Source organism: Mastomys coucha, unplaced genomic scaffold (assembly GCF_008632895.1).
Source record: "Mastomys coucha isolate ucsf_1 unplaced genomic scaffold, UCSF_Mcou_1 pScaffold22, whole genome shotgun sequence".
NCBI lineage: Eukaryota > Metazoa > Chordata > Mammalia > Rodentia > Muridae > Mastomys > Mastomys coucha.
Window position 1 is genome coordinate 88,354,149 of NW_022196905.1, and position 19,512 is coordinate 88,373,660.

General features: G+C 35.2%; 1 protein-coding gene across 5 annotated transcripts in view; it reads right to left on the reverse strand.

The window, feature by feature from the left end:
* Cnot6l (CCR4-NOT transcription complex subunit 6 like) overlaps positions 1-19,512 on the reverse strand; it is a 78,991-nt gene that overhangs the window by 25,428 nt on the left and 34,051 nt on the right. For all 5 annotated transcript variants that reach the window (XM_031391129.1, XM_031391126.1, XM_031391127.1 and 2 more), the window contains exons 4-5: positions 18,790-18,875; positions 2,826-2,915 (exon numbers count right to left, since the gene is read on the reverse strand). In XM_031391129.1, coding sequence (XP_031246989.1) covers positions 2,826-2,915; positions 18,790-18,875 — 176 coding nt within the window. The remainder of the gene's footprint in view (positions 1-2,825; positions 2,916-18,789; positions 18,876-19,512) is intronic.

Here is a 19,512-nt window from a genome sequence, read left to right on the forward strand (position 1 = left end):
CTGGAACTCAGACTTAAAAGTAGACAGGCTGGCCTTACACTCACCCATCTGTCTGCCTCTGCCTACCGACTACTGGGATTAAAGGCGTGTATCACCACTATCCAGTGTATTTTCATACTTTCAAAGACATTTTTTTCTGTTTTTGTTTTTTATTATTATTTTTAACATATATTCATTCATTCTAAAAGTCAATGGTTTTTTTTGGTTTTTGTTTTTTGAAGTCATGTCAGTGGTCTCAGTTCTGGTTGAGCAAGGTGGGTTTGAAAAAGTCTTCACTGCTTTATGGCATAGTGAGTGGCGCTGCTACAGATGTAGCACAACACGTGGATAGTTGCTTCATCTTGGAGGCAGGAGTATTCTGGAAGGCTGTATTTTCCTAGAACCCAAGGTGATGACAGGGTTAGGATAAATGTCTGGACATCTTTGGGAACTCTGGAATAAGACATTGTAGAAAGTTGCCAGTGAAGTATTTCAACTTCTTTGTTTCCTCAATTCTGAAGAGATTGAACTAGCTACTCTTGAGTGAAATTGACATAAAACAGTGAAAGAAATCAGGAGTTGCTGATGCACACCTTTAATCCCAGCACTTACATGAATACTTTAGTTAAATTAAAAGGCAAGATAAAATCTTAGTAAGGTGAATAAACAATGACTCAGCTATTCTACATACCTTCAAATACAACAATATAGAAAATTACAAAATACCTTTTCAAAAAGCAAGAATGATTATGTTAATATGTGATAAAGTAGTTTTCAAAATTAAAAAATAAAATAGAGCAATAACAATCCTAAACATATATGTGCCAATCAACAGCTTAAAATACTAGAAGCAGGGTCTGCAGAGAAAGCTCCGCAGTTAAAATCATTTAGTATACAAAACTCAAACAGTGGCTCATAACCAGTCACTCTAGTTTCAGGGTATCAGATGCCCTCCTCTAGCTTCCTCAATCATCAGGAATGCTCATGACACACATATTATATATGCAAGCAAATTTTCATATACATAAAACAAAAATAAATCTTGAAAAAAAAAACACTAGAAACATTTAAAACCAGCAATGAAACAATAGAATTATCAATAAATGGTTCAGAGTAAAAATAAAAAAAATACACATATGGGACTATCATGTAACTTTACTCCAACCCAGCACCTGGGAGACAGAAGAAACCAGTGGATCTATGTGAGTTCGTGGCCAGCTTGGTCCACATAGTGTGCTCTAGGCCAGTCAAGGTTATAGTAAATCTCTGTCAAATAAATAATTAAATGGGGTTTTTAAATTTTTTAAGGGGCCAGATGTGTAGATGAAGAAGATAGCTCATAGGATAAAAAGTGCATGTTCTACAAGTATGAGGGCCTAAACTCAAATTCCCAGTACTACATAAAAAAATGGTTATATCTGTCTTCACTAGTGTTAGAGGACAAAACAGGCATATCTCAAGAGTCTGCAGGCCAGTCTGCACAGCTGAAAAAAGCTAATTCTGGTTCAATGATTGACTCTGTCTCTAGGTAATCAATAAGGGGGGGAGGAAGACAATTCAGCATATGTGCACACACACACAGGCATTCATACTATACAAAAACAACAACCAAAATATGTATAATTTTAGAAAGATGTTACTCAAAAATGTAAATTAGAATTACTCTACATGCTTATACCCACATTCTGAATGCTTACACCAATAAAAAGTTATAATATCAAAAATTTTTAAAAAGTTAGTACATACAGAAAAGCCTTCTTACGTAAAAAAAAAAATTGTATATGGACTACAACCATTGTAGTATCCGATAACTCTGGTATTCTTAAAGACTGCTCACAAATTTTCCACATACGTACAATGAATTGAACTATAGACAAACCTTGATTTATAATGAGATTGTGTTCTAATTAAACCCCTGGATTAAATCCAGAGAGTATTTAAAACACTTAACCTGCATCATACCTTAGCATAGCTTATCTAAACGTGGACATATTTGTTAACATAGTTGAAAAAATTATCTTACAGAAAGCCAATTTTATAATAAAGTACTGTTTATCTCATTTAATTTACTGAACACTATACTAAAAGTAAAAACAAAGACAAAAAACAAAACAAGAAAAACAAGAATTGTTATATGGATAAACTTTTATATAAAATCTGTACCAAATTCAGGTAAGCATTTATCTTAATGATTAAGACAATCTTGTATTCATAGTCTGTGAAATTATTAGTCATTTTTATCTCAATGTTTATACTATAAGATGTAAAGATCCTGAGGATAGGAAATAGTTCTATAGTTAAGAGCACTTGCTACTCTTTCAAAAGATCTGAATTTGGTTCTTAGCACTTTAAGATAGCTTATAACCACTTATAACTCCAACTCCAGAAAATCTGACACCCTCTTCTGGCCTCCTCTGACACCTCTACATATGTGGCATATATGAATCATCTTGTACCTTTAATTCCAAAACTCAGAGGACAAGTGAATATCTTGTGAGTTTGAAGCCAGCCAGGTCTACATTATAATGTCCACAGCATTCCAGGGCTACAGTAAGACTCTAATGCTGAAGTAGCAATAGGAGTAGTAAGTAGTAGTAGCCATAGTTATAGTAAAAGGTAAAAATTCCAACATGATAGTATAACTAAAACTCTCATCACATTGCTTCATAAACAGAAAGTACTCATACATAGAAAAAAAATCTCACAATCTTCATAATTACTGCCTATTTCATTAATTACTACATAAGCTAGAAATTCCAAACCTATAAGCAGCTATATAAGTAATGTGTGGTGCATCAGCTACTGATAACATCTGTAGAGTTCAATGCTTTGTCATTAAGTGTTACCTGCAAGATTGTCAAGCATGAAGTTCAGTAGCTTTCGGGTTCCATCTGGGTCCTGGTATAAGCTCATAATATCCTGTGATAAAGGATTGCCTTAAACAGAAAACAAGAATAAAACATGACAATTGCAATTTCAGGGCATACATTATAGAACAACATACTAATTTCCTAAATTGAATTTCGCTGGTTTATCTGTGACACACACCTAAAGAAATTATATGAATATAAAGAAAATATTTTAAGACCACCATAAAGAGTAACTTCAAAAGAGTTATTTCCAGATTTCAGTGTATGATCTTAAAATCTGCACTTGTCAAAAAGAAATACATACATGCATATTCATAAACACATACATAACAATCATGGTTTACTTAGAAATTACCTTATAGAGTCTACATTACCTTTCAAAATAGGCTGCTAACCAAAACATAACAATTCTATTTAAGAAGGAATGAGTGATTTCATATAAAAAGAGGTCTCAGGCCAGAGAGATGACTGAGAATAAAGTTGCTTGCTGCCAAATCTGATGACCTGAGTTTTATTGCCAGGAATCACATGGTAGGAGAACCAACAACTATATTTTTGTCCTGTGACTAAAACATGTGCCTACCTCCCACACGAATAGATAAATGTAAAACAAAAACAAATTGTTTTACATAGAGAAGTCCCCTTGGAATATTTGTATGACATTATACAGGAGGAAATGCAAATATTTCAAGTGAGAAGAAAATTTGTTGTCAAGATAACAGGAAAATGTGAAAGGAAAACTTTGTTATGACTGATCAAAAATATCTTTAGTATTAAGAAAAAAAGGTATATTAAATAACATAACAATAACAAAATGTAGAGTAGTTAAATGGTTTACGACTCTTATCCTTATAACCAAAACCTTATATCCAAACTACCGCTGATTATGCCTTCCACAAGTCCTACCATTAAGAAAACTATTTTCTTCAAATACTAATTTTATTAAGGCTTAACAGATCTAGAGGCAGAAAAAGTATTCCACATAGGCCCCTCTAGTTTTCAGTAACAGACAGAAAAATATTCAGCTGAGGGTCCCTTAAACCTTGGTATCAACTGATAAATCTCTTTTCCCTTCATATTTATAACTACATCAACAGTGTACCTTCACAATAAATAAAAGAAGATTACTGCTGAAAGAACCTTTGGCATCAGACATTGCTTAATGAGTCATAAAAACAGAAGAAACAAGAGAAGATTAGTTTTAGTCTCTGATATAACAAAGAAAGTAATAAACAAACAACCCTATATCAAAAGACAGGGGCGTTGGCCAATCTATAAATAGAAAAACATTATAAAGTATTGAAAACAAGTTTTGAAAAACTGGCCTAAAAGGAGGATTACTTGAGAAGAGCAGGAGACAAGAGCCCAGTAAGAGCCCAGAAAGGGCATATACACAAAAGATGCTCCATCTTCCACAGGACACTTGCTCAACTGTCCTAGTGGCACCTTGACTCATATCAGCCAGAAACTGGAACCAACCAAAGAATGGATTTTAAAAAATATATATATATATGGTTAAATCACACAACGGAATACTACTCAGCTGTTAAAAACAAGGACATCATGAATTTTGAAGGCGAATGGATGAACCTAGAAAATACCTTCCTGAGTGAGGTCACCCAAATCCATGCATGTTATTTACTCACTTGTAAGTGGATATTAGTCCTAAAATATAGGATACCCACACTACACTCTATAATCCCAAAGAAGCCAAAGGGCAAGGAAGATGGTTGAATCTTTCTCAGAAGGGAAAATAAAATATGTATCTTTTATATAAGACATGGAGGGAGGGAGGAAACTGGGTACAAAAGGGGATGTACAGGGGAACAGGGTATGGGGGATCATATATAGGGAGAGCAGGGGAGAGAAAAGGGAACTTGGCAGGGAGTAGGAGTTGGGAAATCTCTAAGACATGACAGAGACCTGGGATGGGGGGAGGCCCCAGGGTGACTATGGGGGAGATTCTAGCTGAGACTCCTAGCAGTGAGACTATGATCCTAAAGTAGCCACTTCCTGTAGCCAGGCACGAATCTGGGAGGAGGGATAAAGACAACAACCCACCCACAAAACCTTTGACCCAAAGTGTGTCCTGCCTGCAAGATGTGCAGGGACAAAAAACAGAGACTGAGGGAATGGCCAACTACCCCAAGAGACCCAGACCATGGGCAAGAACCAATCCCTGATACTATTAATGATACTGTTATGTTTGCACATGGTAGCCTACCATAACTATCCTGAGAGGCTCCACCTAGAAGCCAATGGAAAGAGATGCAGAGACCCATACCCAAACATTAAATGGAGTTTGGGGAGTCTCATGAAAGAGTTGGAAGAAAACTTGAGGAACACACAGATGGCAGGAAGACCAACAGAGTCAACTAACCTGGACCCTTGGGAACTCCCAGACAATAAATCACCAACAAGAGAGCAAGCAGGGTCTGGACCTAGGCCCCCTGCACATTACATAGCATATGAGCAGCTTGGTTTTCATGAGGGTTCTCTGACAACCAGAGCAAGAGCTGTCCCTGAATCCACTGCCTGCCTGCCTATGAATCCTGTTCCCTTGGTTGCACTGCCTTGTCTGGCCTCAGTGAGAGAGGATGCACAAAGTCCTGCAGTGATTTGATGTGCAGGGGGGGGGGGGGGGGGGGGGGAGATGTGATGGATACCTAGAAGGGGGCTCCCCCTTCTCAAAGGAGAAGGGGAGAGCAGAATGGGAGGATGATCTGCATGGGGGAGTACTGAAAGGAGGGGGACTGATATTGTAAATAAGTAAGTTTAATGAGAGAGAGCAAAAGAGAGTGCGCATGCCTAGGGTGTATGGGGGAGGGGCTGTGGAAGAGGAAAATTAAATAAGAACAAAGTAAAATTATACACATATATATGAAAAGGCTGTAATCAAACCCTTAACTTTGTATACTAACTCAAGGAAAAAAATGTAATGAGTAAGCTGATATAGGACACAATATAATCAAAGAAGTTTATAAAATGATATCACTTAACAAAAATACATTGTAGTACAAACTAGACCATGATGATGACAAACAGAAGACATTAAATAAAAGGATCAAACACATCAGAAGATAAACAAGAAGGGGGACATCTTTCAAAAGCTAAAAACAAAACCAGATTATATTCCCAAGATGTGATATAAAATATACTGGAGATTTCAAATCTTATTCTCACTTATCAACAGGAAATTTATCCCTGCAAAAAAATTATGACTATAACATCAGTCAAAACCAGAAAAACAACCTAACAAAACAAAAAACCTGGCTAAAGTAGAATTCAATAGAAAATTGCTTTAAGAAATGGATATATTTCTTCTTTGTTTTGTTTTCATTTTATTTATTCACTTTACATCCTGCTCACTGGCTCTCCTCCTGGTCACCCCTCCCCCATCAATCCTTCCTCCTCTACCTCTCCACTGAGAGGATGGGGGGCCCCTGAGAAACCCCTGCCTTGGCACATCAAGTCTCTGCAGTGCTAGATACAACCTCTCTCACTAAGGCCAGACAAGGCAGCCCAGCTAGAAGAAAATATCTCACATACAGGCAATAGCTTTTGGAATATCGCCGGATCCAATTGTTCGATACCTATGACCAAACTTCACGTCTGCTACATATGAGCAAGGAGGTCTAGATCCAGCTAGTATATGCTCTTTGGTTGGTAGTTCAGTCTTTGAGACCTCCAAGGGTCCAGGTTGACTTTGCTGGTCTTCCTGTGGAGTTCTTAGCCCCTTCAGGCCTGCAATCCTTCCCCCAACTCTTGTGTGGAGTCCCCCACCTCCATCCACTCTTTGGCTGTGGGTCTCTGCATCCTTCTGAATCAGCTGCTGGATGAAACCTCTCAGACAGCCATGTTTAAGCATTCATTCAAGAATAAAAAAAACTGCCAGGCAGCGGTGGCGCATACCTTTAATCCCAGCACTTGGGAGGCAGAGGCAGGCGGATTTCTGAGTTCGAGGCCAGCCTGGTCTAAAGTGAGTCCCAGGATAGCCAAGGCTACACAGAGAAACCCTGTCTCGGGGAAAAAAAAAAAAGAAAAAAAAAATTTTTTAACAAGTAGTCAAAAGTGGCAGAGTAAAGGCCCTTCAAATAAACCTTCAATTCCATAAAAGCTACAATAAACCTTATAAAAATTAAAAGTGGTTCTACTATCAACTTAGATCAGTAAAATGGCTACCTCTGTGTTGAAGATTCAGGAGAATGACTGATTAAAACATAATTGTAGAGACAGAATATTACAAATCAATACACAAAATTATCCTAGGCTATTATTATTGTCCTTTCATAGTTATTACCAATGCCTGTATTAGACCTAACATGGTTGCAACTTTTAGGACACACTATTTTAAGTAAACTATCAGCTTCCATAAACCCTAAAGCTAAGAGTAAGGTAGCATCTAAAATCTATGAAGAGAATTCCCACTTATCTGGTATTCCTCTACCAATGAGTTGGGTAAATGCATTGATTTACAGCTTCCTTTGCTCTACAGCTACAGAAGTTCATTTTCTTCTCCTGCACCATCGAACATGCTCATGACAATCTCAACATTCATATTTGGCTTAGAATCAACTATTTCATTCTATCTGGATGCAAGAGTAAGAGTTAGTTATATACTCCATAATGACATGGTATCTGTAAGAGATGACATATGTAATGGTGGTTCCTGCCCTGAGATTACAATGAAGATGGTGGAAACATTTCATCCCATGCAATGTTATGGCCTTTGTGTCACTGAAGTGTATTTGTGGTAATGTTGGTGAGGTTTTTTTGGTTTTTTTGTTTTTTGGTTTTTTTTTTTTCCGAGACAGGGTTTCTCTGTGTAGCCCTGGCTGTCCTGGTACTCACTCTGTAGACCAGGCTGGTCTCAAACTCAGAAATCTGCCTGCCTCTGCCTCCCAAGTGCTGGGATTAAAGGCGTGCACCACCACCGCCCGGCAATGCTCGCATTGTGTAAGATTATAAAATATACCATTATGCAGGGTACATAATATGTAATGGCAATAAAACTGTTACTTGTTCATACATTACAGTATACTAGAACATATTATTTCCCACACATTTAAAAAAATTATTTTAATTTACATGCCATGTTACATCATGGTAACTTCGCCATCTCATACTTACCATATGGACTGGACTGCATCAAGAGATGAGAGGGTTCCTAGCTTTACTATCTAGGCTTACATAAATATATTGCACAATATTCATAAAGATAAAGTTCCTAAAAGTGTATTTCTAAAACTATGGCCCTTTCTTTAAGCAATATATTACTCTATTTGTGATCTTGAAAATTTTACCAAATGACTGCAACATCCAGAGAGGATTCACTGAAGGAAAAAGACAAATTTGATTAAGCAAAAAGGTATCTGAAGGTTTTACTTGTAATCCACACTATCAGAGCAGCCCAGCTAGATAGAGCTCTTCTCATTTCATCTGATAAATACTAGTCACTATCTGGTTGGCATAGTATTTGTCTAACTTGTCCAGAGCTGAAGATCTCTTCTTCACACTCCCCACATGCCTCAGTAAGAGGTAACAGAGTGTAGAAACTACTACTGGCAAGTTTTAGCTTTGTGGAAGTAGGGAAGATAGTAAGACATAGAACAAACAACAGGCTGAACAAATGAAAACCTTGAGAATTCAGTATCCGTAAGGGCTTGACCATCCACTCTATCTATATAGAGAGGAAAGGCTAAAACACAGCTCAAGTTTCACCTCTGGCCCTGAAACTATGCCTAGGCAGGAAACAAAGAACAGAAGTTGTAAAGTTCCTGCTTAGTAGTGAAAGTATGTTCCAAACAGAGCCACAAAGCAAAGAGGAAAGATTTAACATTCCAGGCATTTAAAGACAATCTCAGACAAATCATTAGGTTTTTAGTGGCCACAATACAGTATTGCTTCTGAAAATTCACTAAAGCAAGAAGAAATATGGCAAATAACACTAACACATATAACAAAGAACAGGGTAAAAATCTGATTTCTGAATTGACACCTTTACTTAAAAGTACAGTTCTAAGAAACAAATAAAAACCTATAAAACAAAAACGAAAAACTATGAGCAAACCCAAGGGAGGAGATAATGAATTTACAAAGGAAAAAAAAACCCTGCCCATCAGTTACTTACAATACCAACAGTGTGATCTTGGGTGGTTCAATTTAACAGCTCTTAAGCTTTAGAACTGTTCAAAAGCAGTATGTATTTAGAAGAAACCACACTTCAATTCTAGTATTTTTATCAGGCTACAGAAAATGAAGTAAATTATCTTGTGATGATAGGCACCTATAACAATTTGTAGGTTCCAGGTAGGCACAAGATTACAAGGATCTTTAGTGTACTCTGTGGCTGACTTTCCAATTACAATGGATTTATTAGAGTATAATTCCACCATAAGCAGAGAACTAGCTGAATATGTAATAAGCTTTAAAAATTGTCTGAAACATTTTAAATTTCAAGCATATAATCCCTGAAATTAGAAGGCTGAGAGTGGAAGATCACAAAATCAAGGCTGAGAGTGGAAGATCACAAAATCAAGGCCATCATAAGTCAAACAATGAGAAACTGTCCCAAAAACAAAGATCAAAGGATAGTTTCAAATTGATATTTTAACCACATGAAAAACAGATATATCAAAAACAAAGAAACAAACAATCTACAGAAAGAAGCCAAAGAAAATGAGATAGAAAACAACAAACAGTACAACTCTCAGGAATGGCTCAACAACAAATCTTGAACAGCTAGGAGCAAAGGACCAAAGTTACAAACTTCAGTCTTTAAAAAAAGTAATGATGAAAGGGACCTCAGATATATGCCATGAAGAATACACATGATATGAGTCCCAGAAGAATAGAAGAAAAAAGTTAAAAGAGTTAGTGGCCAAAACCATCTCAAATATGATAAACAACCATAAGTATACCTTACCAAATTCCAAGTAGGACAAAATGCAAAAGTTGAACAACTAAATACATTCTAGAAGAACTATGAGAAATCCAATATAAAGATAATTTTCAAAAGAGGAAGAAAAGTAAAGTATCATGGACGCATCATCAACTAGCTTACTAGGTGAGCTGCATGCAAGGATGGCCTTACATACAGACACGTTGAAAGTGGGCTTCAACTCCCCACTCCTGCACACTGCACCTATAGAGATTGTTGGATCCATAGCCATTTCAAAACTTCACCTCTATTTATTCACAAAAACTTACTCAATAAGCATTGTTTTTATTTTACCTTCTATTATTTAATCTCTACTCTTGTACTTATAGTCATGATGGTTTTCTTTGATTGCTCAGGACTGTTTTTTGTGTTTCTCTACCCAGTTTACTACAAACCACTATTTACTATACTCTTCAGCCACATCTTAAATACTCCTTATTCCTGCAAGTTTTCTTCTTTCTCTCCTCCTTAGCCTCTTTGTGACATCATAGCTTTAACAACCTCTAAAATCTGTAAGCCCTAACAGTAAAACCGACCCCCCAACTACTTTATCCATCTCAATTTTGTTTTCTTTTTCAAGATTAACATTTAATCCTTGTCCTCACCCTCCAACTCCTAATTATTATCTAAAATATGAGAATTCTCTATACTACCCTTGGTTATCTTCCCACAGTTACTAAATTCAAATGAAGCTATTGCTATTAACTAACTAGTATAACACATGTAATAACAAGAAACTGTGGCTTTAGCAGTTGATATCCTTCCTATCCAGGGAGTAACACAGGATTCCCACCAGGTACCCTGAAGCTCCTAGACTGAGGAACTAAGGTCCTCACTATCACTCAACTCTACCACATCCAAGGCCCTGTACATGAACACTGCAAATACTTCAACAGAATGAATGAAAACTGATAATGAGTAAACAAAACCAAACAAAGTAATAGCAAGTGCATAATAAAATGGAAAAAAAAAAACATAACTGTTCAAAATCACTGAGCCTACAGTCATGGCATCTAGTTAGATAAGTTGAGATGAAATCCCAGAGAACTAAGTGTGTTAAAATAAATCAAAGAAGAACAAAGTTACTGACTGAGAACACAAACAGCTGAATGAAATAAGCAGGACAAAGCCAGATACAAAAAAACTATACACAAATTTAGAAAGAAAGAAAGAAAGAAAGAAAGAAAGAAAGAAAGAAAGAAAGAAAGAAAGAGAGAAAACAACAAGCCAAAATGCAGGATGTTAAATAGTAAGTCATGTAAAGTAAAAAGCTCTTAGGTCTCAACCAAAGAGACACATTATCTGAGCATGAAAAAAAGTAGAACTAGAACAATCAGACAGAGACAAAGCTCTAACAGTAAGAAAGTTACAGTGGAAATAAGACATAAATAAAATTCTGAAAAGACCTAATTTATCATGGTAGGAATAAGAGAAAGAGAACTTAGTTCATTCTAAAGGCCAAACATGCCTTAAATAATCCTAAGAAAATCCCCCAGATGTAGGAAGAGAGCTTGAGGCTGAGGCTGAGGCTGAGGCTGAGGCTGGGGCTGTGGAATGACCAAGGACAGATAGAGAACAACACACCAGTGGGAAGTCTAAGGTACATGCTGATACTCTGTTGAAACAGACCAAACCTATGGATAATGAACATAGAAAAGTCTGAAAGGCACAGAAGACATTGTTAAAATGAATCATGATGGAAAATTTCCTAGAATTAGGGGAAGAGGTACTAATTCAAGCACAGGAGGCATTTAGGATACCAAACAGGGGGGTGGAAGAGGGAGAAACAAAGAAAAAAAAAAAAAAAAAAAAAAAAAAAAACAAAGAAAAGAGACCCTCCATTGATCATGTGATAGCTAAAACACTAAACATACAAAATAAAGTTTGAAAATAGTAAAAGAGAAATCCAAGTCATATACAGGCCCATCAGAATAAAAACAGGTTATTCAACTGAAAATTTAAAAGCCAACAAGCAGCCTGTATAAATGTATTTCAAGTTCTGAAAGACAACTGCCAACCCAGACAGGTATACTAGAACAATCAGTCATCATTGAAGAAAAAAGTAAAGCTTTATATAATAAAAATGTTTTTAAAAGGATGAATAAATTCATGACTACAAAGCTATAAAAAAACCAAAAAACAAAAAAACAAAACAAAAAAAACCTTGAAGGAATCCTTTGGACTGAAGAAAATAACACTAGAATAATAGTTAAGCAAGACAAAAAGAAGAGTAAAAAACCAAATGCTACAAAATCAGCAAAGTAACAGGAATCAATACATACCTTTTAAGATTAACTGTGATTATTAATGGTCTCTGAAACTGCTAGAAAAAAAAGTAGGGAGCACATGTCAAGATATATGCATGAGTAAGAACTTTCTGAATAGGACTCCAATCGCTCAAGAATAACCAACAAACCTGAGCTCATAAAATTAAATGTAAAAAGCATTTGAATAGCAAATGAAACTGTCAATCAAGTGAAGAGCCTCAGAGTGAGAAAATCTTTGCTTGCTATATATTCAACACTGGATTAGTATTTGGAATATACAAAGAACTCAAGTAGCAAGCATCAAGAAAACAAAAACTTAAAAATGGATCATGGAGCTAAGCAAAGTTCTTAAAGGAAAAAATACAAATGGCTAATAACATTTTTTAAAGTGTTCAACACCACAAATTAGCGGGAAAATGTAAATTTAAAGTACTTCAAAATTCCATTTTACCCCAGTCAGAATGGCTATGATTAATAAACAAATAGTAAAAAATGCTAGCAATGTGTGGGAAAGAGGAATTCTTGTTGGTGGTGGGAATGTAAAGTAGTGTAGTCACAAAGGAAATCAATGAAGTGGTTTCTCAAAACCTGAAAAAAGATACATTACCTGGGCATGTATACCCCCAAAGGACTCCATATATGCCTACAGAAATATACCCACATCCATATTCATTGTTGCCCTATTCACAACAGTTACTTAGGAAATGTCTATCAATTAATGAATGGATAATGAAAATGTGGAACATATACACAATGGAATTTTATTCAGCTGTAAAAACAGAGATGGGGCAGATTATATAATTTGCAAGGAAATGGATGGAACTAGAACACATAGTAAGTGGAATAACCCAGGCCCAGCAAGAAAACCACATTTTACTTCTCAAATATGGATCTTAGGAGTGAAGAGCTGTATATCTAAAATGGGGTATCTGTAGTGGTCAGAAAGCTAGACAGTGCTCATGAGAGGTAAAAAGAGAGAAGAGACCTTAAGGGCTTAAGGGCTAGAATACACTTAATAAGGTTTAAGTGGGGATAGGGAAAGAGGACAGGGAAGGAGTGTTGAGAGGTGGGTTAAGCAAACTAAGGTTAGATGGAAAGTCCTTATGGAAACCTACTATTTTGTAAGCTAATTAAAAGATGAAATTCAAAAGAAAAAGTTGAACACAGGTACCTGCTTGGGTGGACAATGCTTCTCAGAAGACATGGGTTATTAAAATTTCAGTGGCACGCATGGGAAAATTCCCTACAAGTTAATGATCAGGGGACCCAAGACACACAAACAACACAAACAACACAATCTACTGCCATTGTTCTTGGTAAGAACCTACTGCTAAACACACAAAACATTGTTTGCAGAACAAAGAGCAATCAAGCTGAAAGTATTTTCCCTGGTGTTCAGAGTACTGGATGGTGCCACGGGAGGAGAAAAAGTCATTAATGGTATTACTCAACAGAGTATGCAGAATGCTACAATACCTATATGACAGGAAAGATGTGCCCACCGGTATGATAGAAACATGAAGACTATGGAGGTAACCAATTGCTTTCTGATTGGATCAGAAGTCTGCTCTACAGGAGGAAATTCATGCCAGGCACAGTAAATCTTTGTCAAATGTTACTTATGCTTTGTTAAATAGACATTCTGTCAACCTACCTTCTAAGCTTTCTGTTTATACCCATATACTAGTGCTGCTTGCAGCCTTGGACAGAAACATTCTCCATGCAGTGGCCAACAGTTTATTATACTCGTAACTGGTCAAAGGGTGGAGAATAAGTGATTGTTGAGTGCTCAGCCTTAAATGGGACATATTTATCAATCCTCTGACCCCCCAAGACTCAGAAATATACAATTGGGAACAGAAAGAATGTAACAGCTGGAAGATAAGAACAAGGAGTGCTGTGAAATGCTGTCATCTAAATATGACATCATGGCTGTACTCATGAACTCAATATAACTATGGTTACCTACATAAGACCTACACAGATCAAGGCAGCACCAGTCAGCATTCCAAAAAGAGGCCACTAATTGGAACCCAGTGGATCCCCCTCCCAAAAGAAAGGTACATGAATGTAGGATGAGGGCACACTGGGATGGGGTCTAGAGAGAGATGGAGAGGGAAGCTGGGGGCAAATATAATCAACTCTATACATGTATGTAACTGTCAAAGAAATAAAATTCAAGTATTGGAGTATGATGCTCCATGGAAATGGAACCCAGGAGTGCCGGGCTGTATTTGTATCAAAATTCAAAATTCAAAAAAAAAAAAAACATAAGAAATGAGATAATTTTACAAATATAATAAGAAAGGCTGGAGAGATGGCTCAGCGGTTAAGAACACTGACTGCTCTCCCAGAGGTCCTGAGTTCAATTCCCAGCAACCACATGGTGGTTCACAAATATAATAAGAAGCTAAAGAATATCAAAGTTATAAAATATACATGTATCAAATGCCAACTTCACTATCCCATGTTTACTAATGACCAGAACTGCCAGAAAGAAAACAGAAACATGAGAGTTGAAGTATGCTATAGACCAAGTATACCTAATAGACATTTATAGAATATTTCACTCTACTACTCACATAGAACATTCACCAGGATAGCCCATAACATATTACAGCACAAAATACTTCAACAAAGTTGAAAAATACAAAATTATGTATTTTCTCTGAGCACATGAATTTTTAAATGAAGAACTATAAAAATTATGAATATATAAAAATTAAATCGCATGACTCCAAAGCCTTCTAGTTTCAAGAATTTATGTGAAATTTACGCATTCCTTGAAATAAAATGGAAATATAACATTACCAAAATTTATGTGATACAGCAAAAGTAGTATTAAGTACTTATATCAAAAAAAGTAAAAACATTTTACATAAGCAACCTACTGATGAACCAGAAAACACAAACGAGCTCAAACTTAGTAGGTTGAAAGAATAAAGATGAGATTTAAAATAAGATTCACAAAACACTTTAAAAATATAAATAAAATAAATTTTATGTATACTAAAGAAATAGAAGATCTCAGTAAATGAAAAGATATGAAAGGGGTAGTATTATAACCAATACCACAGAAACATCAATGGATCATTAGGAATTATTATGAACTACTACATGCAAAAAAAGCAAACTATAAAATGTGCATAAAAAAACTCAAGAACACATATAACCCATGCATAGCATATAGCAACCTGATAGCAAGCAACAAAATTGACTCAGAATGAGACTAGATATCTATCTTTCACCAATCAGAAAAACAATTCAAAAGAATTACTATATGAAACTATGACCGTATGAGAAAATAGAGGGTAATTGCTTTGGGATAATAATAATATACAAAGACTTTTGTATGTGACATCAAAATCACAAATAAAAATAAAACAGAATTACATCTTTATGAAAACAATCAGTAAGTAAAGAGGCAGCCTACAAAATAAGACTTGCAAAACTATTCATCCAATAAGGAATTACTATCTAACAAAAGTATCACTCGAGCCAAGGTATATGAAGCAAGCCTGATCATATCAGCAGACACTATCTCAAAAGGAAAAAAGGAGAAAGAAAAATATTTCCAATTGTAGTTACAACATGCAACAAAAGGAAAAAATGAGATAATATATGGCCTTAAATGTTTATATTTAAAAATAAAAGTGAAAATGTGAATGATACAACATAAGAGAAGAAAAACTTAAAAACTGCTTAAAATGATAGGTAGGTAATACAGGTACAAATAGACTCAAAATATATCAAGATTACAGTCACTTTTAACAAATACACCCTTTTTTCTCTTTTTTATTCAATACACAAGTAAAAATTAAAAAAAATAAAATAACTGGATGTTGTAGCACCCTGGTAATTAACCAACTGTAATGGACAAAGTAGGGGAATTTAAAACTCAAGTTCAATTTGGTTCCACTTTGTAGTGCTGGAACAACATAATAAAACTGAATCATTAGCTACTAGGAATTCTCAATCATGATGCTAGAGAGATGGTCAGCTGTTAAGAGCATATACTGCTCTTGCAAAGGACCCATGTTCAGTTCCTAGTACCCAACAAGGGCCACTGGACAACCACCAGTGACTCTAGATGCAAAGGCTTCAGTACCTCCTCTGGCCTCCATGGGCACTGAATTCACAAGCACAAACTCACACACTAGCACAGGCAAAAACATATAATTAAAACTTTTTATTAAATTCCCAATTATTATTTTATTACTATAAATATATTGAGAAAGTATTTTCCAAAAGATTATATACAAGTAATGATAGTTTTACCTAACTATTCTACCTAACTTTCAAAGAACAAATTCACTCAATCATAATATAATTTATATGAAAAATACAGAATTTGCCCAATGGTTTTGTTTTTCTTTGCTGTTGTTTGGTTTATTTATTACTGTTGTTGATACTGTTTTTCTGAAAAACGAACTCACTATATAGCCCTGGCTGGTCTGCAACTTACTATGTCCCGGTGCCAGGCTGGCTTGGAACTCCCTGTGATAGATCAGCCTGCCTCTGCCTTCCAAATACTGGGAGATTAAGTGCATAAAACACCATACCCTGAAGTAAGAATAATGAACAGAACAAGGTCAACTTTAGTCTCAAAAATTAAAGGAAAAAAATCCTTAAAAGGTGTTTTGGGGAGCCAAGTCCTATGCTTTCTTAGTGCACTGCCCTTATTTAGACCTTTATCTAATTGTTTCTACTAGAAAGTTCCTATAACTGTTTATATAGGCAACTAAGTAGGTCAAGGCAACTGCCGTATAACTACCACGTAACTAGCTTTATGTAGCCTGCTACAGTATTTGCTACTTACTTGAAACATGGTAAGCCCTAGCCAAGCCTAGCAACTACTCAATTGCACTATTTCATCTACTATGCATGAAAATAGGCAAACAAAAAAGTAGCTCTTTAGTAGCATAAACTCAACTTGTACTCACAGAGATACGCCTACCTCTGCCTCTGAGTGCTGGAATTAAAGGCTTGTGCCAGCTCTCTCTTTACAGTTAACAAACACCATCAGAGGGACTGCTCATTCAATACTGTATCTCACGGTGCCATTAAAATATCTCAGCCACTTTTCTTTCTTTCATTATATGCAAAATACTACACTGTATCTAAAAAATGACTTAGAAATCATTTCAAATTTTATGTTCCTGTGTATATAAAGGACATTTCATTCCATCAATTGTGTTAAGGACATTTCATTCCATCAACTGCTTAAGGAAAAAAAAATGTTAAAAAGCAGGAAAGGCTCTAGCTTTCTTATCTAAATTTCCTTGCCCTCCTATATATAATGAGTTGAAAAGAAAATGGAACTGAATAAAAGCTAAGCAGATCCTCAAAAAAGAGAAAACTACCAAGTACAGGTTGAACATTCCTATTAAAATTGAGAATTCAGAAATGCAGCTAGAAATGGTGACACATACCTATAATCTTAACACTTGAGATGTTAACCCTAGCTACACTAAAAAAAAGAAAGAAAGAAATCTATATTGTTACTGTCAGGCTATATGTATAGTGTGCAAAAACTATAAATGAATTATACTCTCAAGAAAACCTTGTTACACATGTATAAATACTAAAAACTCAAGAGAAAAAAACAAACCACTATTTAATTTAAATTTACCACAGAATTAATTGAAGCCAGTTTTAAAAAAAAAAGTTTCCATAGGCAAGAACAAGGCTAAGTTATAATTGGTGAAGAATAGCTAACAACTAACAGATTAAATACCTGAAAAGATGTTCTTTAATTTAATTCAAGTTGTTACTTGTGTAATTAGCACATAACTAAGTGTTGTTTTTCTTTAGTCTGATAATCTTGATCATTTGGTCAAAGAAGAGAGTTTGTGTTAGTAGAAAAAAAAAAAAATGCAACTACAATGAAGACCAGCCAAAGAATATTTACTTTGGTTTTCTGGGTTTTTTTTTATGTTGTTGAAGATGAAACCCAGATCCTTGCACATATTAGGCAAGTACTTCATCACTGAGTTAAATATGCTCAGCCCTAGAACCACTAGTTTTAATACCTAGTTTTATAGACTGTAATAAAAGGACAGTAAAATTTACAAATAACCAGAATATCCCATTCCATTGGTAATATAGCAGACATCTTTGGGGATGTAGAGGTAACATAGAAAGTCATATAAATATTAACATTTGTTATTTCAGGAATGTTGCTTGGCTCAAAAATAAATCTTCTAGGTCAAATATTAAATTACTAATTTCTCATTAATGGACTCTCAATAAATCAAAATGTAGAAAATAGCTGTTCTACAATTAGAATTATTCTTATAAAGAATTATTATATAAATTACATAAATGTATAAATTATATAAAAGTAATTATCCTTATTAAAGACAATTATAAATAGGTTAGAAATTCATGCATCTAAAATTGTAAAACTGATAAACATTCCATAACTTTTCAATTAAGAATAGACTTGTCCCATTATCCTACTACCTCTGTTTAGATAACTTTTTTAACAATGTAAGATTTAATATATCATATACAAAATAAACTGGAGCTGGAAGGGGTGGCTCATGTCTGTAATCCCAGCATTTATCTCAACTATTACACTCCCAGTACCTCTAGCAAATCCTCCTCACATTCTCAGTCATACTAAAACTGACCTGTACTCTTTACAAAAACTATCTTTAAAGGTATCTTAATACTTCAATACAGAGTTTTAAGTTATCTTTTTTTATTTTTTTTTTTTAAAATCACTCACCTGTTAAACCTAGAGTTTGTAGCTGGAAGAGCCGGCCAAGTTCATAAGGCAAAACCCGTAAATAATTGTCATTTAAAAGCAATTCCCTGTTTAAAAAAAAAATTTTAAAAACTTGAGTGTGACATAACATGCTTTATTAATGCCTGCATTTGTTACCCTTTGTCTTTCTTCTAACTAATGATAAGTGATATTTATATTCAAGGCATTTCTTCAAACTAATCCCAAAATGCTGTACGCTATTATTAAAGTGCTATCATTACTAAATATTTCTATGATTCATTCTATAGCACAGATTAAATTCAGAGGTATGAACTGCACACAATGCAAATCAGAGTGACATATGTTATTAGTATGCAAAACCTGTAAGACCTTGAACCAAGCTTAATTTATAGAAGAAATTAATTTTTTTTTTTCAAAACAGGGATTCTCTGTGTAGCTCTGGTTATCCTGGAACTTGCTCTGCAGATCAGACTGGCCTTGAACTCACAGAGATCCTCCTGCCTGTGTCTCTTGAGTACCAATATTAAAAGTATGTGTCATAACCACTCGGCACAATTCTCAGTAAATTCTTAAACTTGAGGACTAACTACAATTAGCAGCCACCTGCCTAACATGTCACCTATCTATAACAGACTGTAACTAAGTTGTCAAAATACTATGAGAAAAAAATAAAAACACAAAGAGAAATTCAAAATAAGACAGTATACCACAGAAGCTAATGAT